Below are 9397 nucleotides of genomic sequence, written 5' to 3' on the forward strand. Positions count from 1 at the left end.
ATGTGGTGTTCAACTCGGTCATTTATGGCCCGTGCTTGTGAATGGCTCTGTCACCGGGGCCCCTTCGAGAAAGAGCACCGTGAACAAGCAAAGAGCCCCGTCAGCTGAGCAGCGTGACCCCGCAGCCCTGCAGGTCTTTGCTGAGCCAGGCAAAAACCTCCGAGCTGACCTTGTCATACTGCCATTGTGAACCCACTGGAACTGTGTGTTCACCTATTGTTCATGACAAGGAAACGTGTTAGTCATGTTACTGGCAACATGAGAGATTGGTGTATTATTTAAAAAAGTCAATTTTAGAGATCACTTTTTTTTTCTTTTTTTTTACCAAATGTTGATTAGACACTTTTTGAGGTACTTGTACTTGAGTATTTCCATTTTATGCTACTTTATACTTCTACTCCACTACTTTTGGAAGCCAATATTGTACTTAACACTCCACTACATTATTTTGAAGTTTCTAGCACATTAAGAATTAGAAATAATGAAGGAATTTATACATAACAATAATATTAATTATTATTATTATTATTATTATTATTATTATTATTATTATTATATAAATACTTATAAATTAAGCTGCCCCCAATTTATAAAGTATTTACAATTAACCCAACCTTTACTAGCTGGAATGCTTATATTGTTATATATACAGATTATATTGAATATAGTGAATTATGGAAAAGGGGTGGGAGTGTACTTCTTCCCAGTCCTTTTCGGAAATGTCAACATTTCAGGTATCTGTATTCTAGTTTGTGTAACAATGTTATTTTACATGTTTCAAAAAGACATTTCAATCAATCAATATGTTATTCTGAAATGATGAGTTACATAATGAGTACTTTTACACTGTAGGCTACTTTAATTATATATATTGATTCTAACACTTGCATCATTTTATGAAGATTTTTTTCCGGAGGACTTTAACTTTTAACAGAATATTGTAGTTGCCACTTTAAATTAAGTAAAAGGCTGGTAAAATATTGCTGATATTGACTAATTGATTATTTTGCCTCTGGAGGAGACCTGTGGCCCCTCAGGGCCCCACTCCTAACACGTAATGTTACGTTGTTATTAGCCAACTTTGCGCTTGTGAGTTTTAAAAAGAAATGGCATTACTATCCAATGAAACCATTCTGTTGTAACCCAATAACATTGGATCGAACAATAAATCACCTAAACACTGTGAATCATCATCATCCCCATCATCATCATCATCATCCTCATCATCATCATGTAGCTCCACATCAGTAGGCTGGACACCGTGTCATGTGAGTTGACAGTACAAGCAGCGATGGAGCAAAGCTAAGGAAGGTGAGCCGTTTCCACACGTATTCCTCTGTGTTTCTGTGCTTTGTTATACAAGTGCAACGCCCTAGACTCTGTATAAACCTGCCAACTGCTAGACTATCTATGTACATCGAAGAATGAAGTGGAAAACTGATTTTTTTTATGCGAGGATATATAGCTAATGTTGTGGCTAACTTGCTAATAGCTAGCTAACGTTGGTTAGCTTTGCGACGTTAGCTGTCAGTTAGCTGGCCTGCTTTTGGTGCTACTTCCTATCCGCGTGCTAAAACACGCACAGCCCATTTCTTCTTTAGCGGCATGAGACTATTTCAGTGCACTTCAACAATTATGTGCTGGTGTCAAACTCACGTAGCAAATAATAGCTCGATATTAATCTGTGGTGCCAATAGACCGCATCACCACCTGATTCAACGCTGCGGTTGGTAGGGTGTGGGGTGTCACTCAAGTTAACAAAGCTGTATTCTAACACTGGTATCAAATGTAAAGTTTATTAGTCAAAGTAGCTACACACTATGAACTGCGTGTTGTGTATATTGACAGGAACCTGCCCTGGCAGTGGCTTCCATTCTACCCAGAGTGCTTGTGGAATGGCAGCAGTTTGGCAGCAGGTTTTGGCAGTGGACGCAAGGTGAGACTCAATCATGCAGCAGGCTTTAATAGTCTAAACTGATGAAGAAGCTGTTCAGACGTGTAATTGCTTATGGATCACTTGTAAGTTATTGTGTGTGCTGTGTCACTTCTTTTTCTCCCCAGGTACAATGCTTACCGCACGCCTACCTTTCCACAGTTTCGAACTCAGTACATCCGCCGACGCAGCCAGCTGCTCAGAGAGAACGCCAAGTGTGGCTTTGAGCCAGGGCTGCGCAGGCAGTACCTGAAGCTGCGCAGTCAGCTGCTGGCCCTGCGTTACGGGCCCCTGTCTGAGCAGAGCAGCTTCAGGGCCAGCAGTGTGCGCAGCTCCCGCACCACACTGGACCGCATGGAGGTCAGATCCAAATAAACCGAAAGGGAGGGGAACATATAAGAGAACGAATAGGAGGGGCGTGTCTGTACTAATTTGGAAAATGAGATACAGGATAGGTTACAAGGATACAACTAACTAAGACATAGGATACAACTAATGAAAGCCATTCATCAATTAGCTGCATAGCCAAGCAACACTTTAGTTGCCCCTACATATTAAGCTGAGCAGCTCGGTTGAAACGGCGGGCAGTGCCCATATATATTGGCAATACTTAAATTGCATGGTAATTTCAGCATGTTTTCAAAATTATTGATGGTCATTTTAGGATTATTTGTGGTCACAAGTAAGTTCTGTCTTTACTTGCACTCACTCCTGCAAGATTCTGTCTTCCTCTCCAACTCCCCTCCCTCTCCTCTCCTCTCGGGCAGGACTTTGAGGAGGACCCCCGCACCCAAGGGGCTCGTGGTCACCGCCGCTCTGTCAGCAGAGGCTCCTACCAGCTACAGGCTCAGATGAACAGGGCCGTTTATGATGAGAGGTACCCAGAAGAACGCTACACACAGCAGTCCTCAACTTGCTTTCAGCTTCTTGTCTTATCGCCTTTAGCAATTACATTTTCTTTGATTCATTTCTGCTTTGAGCCAGTGCATTTTGTTGGATTTGCTGGCTGTACTTCTGGTTTGGAGTAATGATCAGATCACTTATATTGAGTTGTCATCAGTACGAAAGGGTCATGAGGTGTGTTGTAATTATTAAATGCTTACATAGTGAGTTTTCTTTTCTGGCTGCAGGCCTCCAGGCAGTTTGGTGCCTACCTCTGTGGCAGAGGCCAGTCGTGCCATGGCAGGGGACACAACTTTGAGTGAAAATTATGCTTTTGCTGGCATGCACCACATATTTGACCAACATGTAGACTCTGCAGGTAAGTAAAACATTTGTTTAACCTATTCATCTTTTAAATAATTAATTTGTATACATTAAGCGTCAACATTTATTTCAGTGACCCCCTCCTCTCCTTGTTCTTATAGTCCCACGGTTGCAGTTTGCCAATGATGACAAGCACCTCCTTGCTTGCTGCTCCCTGGATGGCACCCTGTCCATCATGACGTTGTCTCCCTCTCCTCCCAGTGTTAAGGTGACACTGAAAGGTCACGGAGGTCCTGTCACAGACTTTGCTTGGTCTCTGAGTAATGACATCATTGTGTCGACATCCCTGGATGGGACTCTGCGTATCTGGAACACGGGGGATGGCCGGTGCATCCGAGAAGTCAGAGACCCAGAATCCAGCGAGTTGCTTTGCTGCACCTTCCAGCCGATGAATAACAACCTTACTGTGGTAAGTTGTTTTTCTATTCTCCTGTACTAATTCCCTTGTGTGCAAACAACTCACACAAGGGATTTGTACTCTGTTACATGACATTGAAAACACCTAAGCACCTAAAGGTATCCTATGCAACGCTTTTCCAATGTATAGACTTGACAAAAGCAATCCCTGGCAATCATCACTTATTAATTAGTAGAAGTGTGTGGTGGTGTCTGTATCTGGAGAGACCCTGCCCTCCGCCTGTATTTTTTCTTTTTTTTTCCATTTTGCTGAGTGCGGGACGTTTGAGGGTGTCAACAGAGAGCCTTTGGGCCCCATGTGGGTGTGTAACCCCCAGCCAATAACCGCATTCAAATTTCCAAATGCCGCTTTGTCCCTCCTTTTCTCATACCGACACACAACTGACACAGAAACAGACAGGATGAAGCTCTGCATTTACTCATAATCCGACAATGTGGCACCTTCGTGTGTCTGTGTGTGTAAAAACATAATTTTCACTTAAAGTTGTGTGTCCTGCCATGGCACGACTGGCCTCTGCTACTGAGGTTAGCACCAAACTGCCTGCAGCCAGAAAAGAAAGCCCACTATGTAAGCATATAATAATTACATCACACCTCACAACCCTAATGTATGTGTGTGCTTTTTAGAACATAACCACTGCAACACAGTGAGAAAAGATTGTTTTATTCCACTGATTCACTGCTTTGTTTGGCGTTCCCTCTCTTTATTCACTCTCTAGCTCACTCGACCCCCGCTGCATTCTCTCTCTCTCTCTCTGGCTCTGAGCTGGGGAGGAGGGGCCAAAAAACGGCCTAGGACGAGTTTGAAAAAGTTGTTTTTGCGCTTAGCGCAATATTGCGGAAAAAAACTTTGAGCGAAAAGGGGCATGACTTATATCAGGTGACACAGCTTGATTCAGTGAAAACGTGGATTTAAAGTTTTTTTTGTTTTTGTTTTTTAAAGATTATTTTTTGGGCATTTTAGGCCTTTAATTTGACTGGACAGTTGAAGATATGAAAGGGGAGAGAGAGGGGGAGTGACATGCAGCAAAGGGCCGCAGGCTGGATTCGAACCCGGGTCGGCTGCGTCGAGGAGTAAACCTCTATACATGGGCACCCGCTCTACCAACTGAGCTATCTGGGTGCCCGATGTAAAGGTTTTTAATGTGTAATGTGGGAGTTATAGTAAAAAACGCGTTTGACGTCATTGTAGCGCCACCTAGTTGTCCACATATGTAATATTTGGTAAGTCAGGTCAACTGCCCATTGTACATCTACCCTGATAATTTAAAGTAATTCACTTTAGTGTAAGTGGTTAATCCAAACGTGGGTCCCATAGGCCACGCCCACTTCAACCAAATAATACCCCACTGTAAGGGGCGCCTCAGGAGTGGCCCTAGATGGTACCCATAAATTTTGTAAAAATCAGATAAGCTGTTCATGAGATATAAACGTAAACACAAAAGTGGTAAATGTCCTGGATCATTTTGTTTTTACTCTGTTTTTTCACTGGCAAATACTTAAAATGAAAGCAGGGTTGTGCGCAGCAGTGTCCATTTTTAACCGACAGTCAGTACCCACAACAAACAACAACATTATAAGAGGAAGAAATGTGTTTTTCTGGTTTGAACAGGTTTCACAGGTCTATCTGTCAGAGTATCACTGTGCCCCAGTAGTGTTCGGTTGGATTACACAGTGTTAGCCCTCCAAAGAAATGTTATATATTCCTCACTCCCAGTTCTGTGTTGCAGGTGGGAAACAGCAAGCACCACCTGCAGGTGGTGAACATCTCCACTGGGAAGAAGGTGAAGGGGGGCTCCAGTAAGCTGACAGGTCGCGTGCTGTCTCTTTCCTTTGATGCTCCAGGGAGGATCCTTTGGGCTGGTGATGACAGGGGGAGCATTTTTTCCTTCCTCTTTGACATGGCCACAGGTACACTCACAACATTTCCATTTGGCAGAGGGCAAAGTGTGCAGTGACCGAATCACAAATTATAGTTAATGTTTGAGTCATACACTGAATGTTGTCTCTGGTTGAGAGGATTTATGTGTGTGTGTGTGTGTGTGTGTGTGTGTGTGTGTCCCACAGGGAAGCTGACCAAAGCCAAGCGTCTGGTGGTGAGTGAAGGCAGCGCCATCTGCAGCATCTCTGCCCGGTCCTGGATTAGCCGAGAGGCCAGAGACCCCTCCCTGCTGATCAACGCCTGTGTCAATAAGCTGCTGCTGTACAGGTGAGGCTGTAAGGGCACTTATTCGCTGTTTATTAACGGGCAGTTTTGTCTAGGGATGCAGCGATTTAACCAGTTTCGCTATTAACCGTGCTTTAAAACGTCAGTTAATAATTTGCAAAGGCTGTGCTACACCAAGTGTTAACTGACTGCGCGTAATGTGTAGTAGAGTGTGTAGTTCTTATTAAACCTTCACATTATAAAAGCTTGCGTGCGTGTGCGCACACGGCACATAGCTAGACATAGCTTGACTGTCAGAGTGATGTACGATGGTGTCCCGGGTTGGGATATAGCTGCAAATTCTGAAGGAAACGCAGAGCAGAACCAGGCCCTGAACCACCAGCCCCTGACTTAATGACAGCTGCATTCGGAACGTGGAATTAAACCCAAGTTGGTAAGCTTGCTAGGGACTTTATTGTTTAACGTTGTTGTTTTATTGTTTGTTAGTTTGTCAGCGTTACCAGTCAGCTAGCGTTAGCTTGTGTTGATGTTAACGGTAGATTTTCAGTTGCATTAACAGTGGTACATAGCGCTTAGGGCTGAACTAATTATTTGATTATTTTTTTAGCTCTTTATCTTCAGTTTTATTCAACAAAGACAACACAATATTATATAAATTAAACAAACTGTTCTTTTTAGGCCTGGATGATATTGTACTGATTAAATTAGGTTTATATGACTGACATTTATTTATAAACTACTTCAATCACAGTGACTTGTTGAACGTCTTGTAAATATGTCATAATTACCATGTCAACGTAAAGCACTGACAAATAAGCCTGGTGTAAACATAATTTAGTCAGTGACAAATAGTAGTAGTAGATTGATTTATTTGATTAGGACAATGCACATTAATCAACATTTCTGTAAATGTAATTTTCAACTGTAGTCCTAGCATGCATGTCTTCATGGTGGGAAGAAACCAGAGCACCCGGAGGAAACCCACACAAACAGAGAATGCCATGCAAACTCCACATAGAAAGGCCCGGAACAACCTGGATTCGAATCCAGAACCTTGTTGCTGTGAGGCCGAAGTGCTAACCACTCACAAACTAAAGTGCAGATCGCAGAAATGTACTTTTTACTGGAAAGTCTTTAATTATGTATATGTGCACAATGGGTAAGCCATAATGATCCTACGGCTTGACCACAGTTACAGCAGCGTAGTTACACAGTTACTGCGACTCTCTGTTTACATTTGTTGTGTAGCTCCCGTATGGTGACCTGGCTTAAATATGTGCGGGAGGGCATGTTGTACCGCCAAACCCCGTGTAATTTTTAAAGCCGTCATCATGTCTTTCGCGATTAAAATATGTTACTGCTTGAGTAATTTCCACGTTCCGTTAGGAAAAAGATATCTCTCCCGTCGCATTTCCTCCTTGGCAACATGCTGCAGGGGCATCTTGTCCAGCAGCTTTTAGACGCACCAGCAAGCAGGATCGTTTGTAGCTTTTTTGGGGGCCCTGCACATACTTGTTTTGTATCAGGCACCCAAAAAGGGGCCATCTTCTTCTTAAAAAGGACAAAGACATTTACGTATGAAGGTTGATGATTGATCATATAGCCTCGTTTTCATAACATTCAAAACGGTTACTGTTATTTTCTGTTTCAACAGGCAGCAATAAATCAGAATGATCTCATGACATGGCATATGTGTGACACGTGAGTTTACGCCGTAGCGCGTAGTAGGAAAGTGCGAAAATCGGGAGGTTGGTCGGGGTGGTGGATGGGTAAAACACAGGACTTTCAAACGTGTTCCGCACGTCACGTTTCCTAAACTCAACTTTACTAAAAGCCAACCCTTTCTTCTTTTCCTAAACCCAACCGCGCGTCACATTTCCTAAACCCAACTGTCTTTCTTCTCGCGAGAACACGCCAAGTAGCGTGTATGTTTACGCCCGCTGCATACAGCGAAGACGTACACGCGGATAGCTCAAAATGCATACAGATAACACGCCACTTGGCTTAAGAAAGTCAGCGTGTACGTTTACGCAAAGTCGTGATGTCCTGTTGAATAAATAGCACATTAAAAAGTTCATGTGAATTTATACCTTAGTTGTGTTGTGATGTTAATTAATGCATAATAATCGAGAAACTGGGATTATTCCTCAGACTATAATCGTACCAGCAAAATCTATAATCGTTGCATCCCTAGTTTAGTCGTCGCTGTGCTGAGATATAATGTAAAGCCATCTTCATTGGTGTAGCATGTCTGTGAATATGTGATGACATTGTTGGCAGGGTGGTGGACAATGATGGTACTCTACAGCTAAAGAGGAGCTTCCCTATCCAGCATGGGTCCCAGCACGTTCACAGCATCTTCTGCCCCCTCATGTCTTTCAGACAGGGGGCCTGTGTGGGTAAGAAGTCTCTCTCTGTTCCTGCTGTGATAGTAGAATAGAAACTTAGGCCGCAGTTCATTATATGCTATAGGCTATATAGTGTGAAAAAGAGATGTTTTTGGATTAAAAGAAAAACCCAAATGCCCCAAAAAGTATATAATCAATTGTTTAAAGTTGTGCAGCACGCTGTTTCCGTAATATTTGACACCGTTGTACCTCAGCCTCACCTTTTTTTAAATTTCCTAACAATCAACAGTTTATTTCATTCAAGGCTCGTCACTGTTTAAATTATCAGGTTTGTGTCTTGAATTACCAGAAGCACCTCACTCAAAAATCTACTTTTGAGAATCTTCCTTTCAGCCACTGAGGTTTTGCAACATGGTTGCTTACATTATTTCAATAAAGACATGAACTGGCAAAGAAGTGGCCTCATCTGTAACTCTGGAGTGTTTCTAGAAATTTAAATTAAAAAAGAATTTTTGAGATTGTTTAGGAGCAGTGTCAACTATTAAGATACCCATTTTCAATCAAAAATGAATTGTTATGTTTATAAGCCACTCATCAGTTATTTATCTAGTTGTCCTTGTATTTTCTCTTCACCCTTTTAACTTCTTGACCCTCTGATTCTCCCTCCCGAAACAGTGACTGGCAGCGAGGATGCCTGTGTCTACTTCTTCGACGTTGAACGCAATACCAAGGCAATAGTGAACAAGTTACAGGGTCACGGGGGACCAGTGCTGGATGTCAGCTTCAACTGTGACGAGAGTTTACTGGCATCTGCCGATTCCACCGGTATGGTCATCATCTGGAGGCGGGAGCAAAAGTGACTGATCCACAAACGCTTCCATCCCCTCCATACAAACGGCGCTGCCGCTCCGTAGCCGTCCAATAACAGTCTGTAGATTTTCACTGGAATGTAACAGGCAGCATTTAACGTTCAATGTAAGTGCAATCAGATAGAACTGTGTGTATGTGTGATGATATGACTGAATTCATGTAAAGATACAACGTTATCAGAGAAAACACTGACAGTCCCTGTGGCAAGATCTAGTGCACTATTATGTAACTGTAACTCAAGCAGTGTAACAAGTGTACTTGCTTCAGTTTTGCAATTGCCTGTTTGCATTTGAGACATGTGCATGGAATTGAAGTGTGTGTTGTGTGTGTGTGTGTGTGTGGTGTGGTGTGTGTGTGTGTTGTTGTGTTGTGTTGGTGTGTGGTGTGTTGTGTGTG

General features: G+C 42.7%; 1 protein-coding gene across 1 annotated transcript; it reads left to right on the forward strand.

Moving 5' to 3' along the window:
• Positions 1-1084: 1084 nt before the first annotated feature.
• On the forward strand, positions 1085-9045 carry wdr13 (WD repeat domain 13). Its single transcript, XM_032521332.1, has 10 exons — positions 1085-1311; positions 1849-1936; positions 2062-2293; positions 2701-2810; positions 3064-3194; positions 3301-3608; positions 5347-5527; positions 5684-5825; positions 8064-8182; positions 8807-9045. The coding sequence occupies exons 2-10, from the start codon at positions 1896-1898 to the stop codon at positions 8989-8991; spliced, it is 1449 nt and encodes a 482-aa protein (XP_032377223.1). The 5' UTR covers positions 1085-1311; positions 1849-1895; the 3' UTR covers positions 8992-9045.
• Positions 9046-9397: the final 352 nt, after the last annotated feature.

The sequence above is a fragment of the Etheostoma spectabile genome, chromosome 7 (genome assembly GCF_008692095.1).
Source record: "Etheostoma spectabile isolate EspeVRDwgs_2016 chromosome 7, UIUC_Espe_1.0, whole genome shotgun sequence".
Lineage (NCBI taxonomy): Eukaryota > Metazoa > Chordata > Actinopteri > Perciformes > Percidae > Etheostoma > Etheostoma spectabile.

Coding starts and splice junctions, on each gene's coding strand:
- wdr13 (XM_032521332.1), top strand. CDS start 1,896: ATGGCAGCAGTTTGGCAGCAGGTTTTGGCAGTGGACGCAAG. Junction 3,195..3,300: donor CCAACATGTAGACTCTGCAG/GTAAGTAAAACA, acceptor TTGTTCTTATAG/TCCCACGGTTGCAGTTTGCC. Junction 3,609..5,346: donor TGAATAACAACCTTACTGTG/GTAAGTTGTTTT, acceptor TCTGTGTTGCAG/GTGGGAAACAGCAAGCACCA.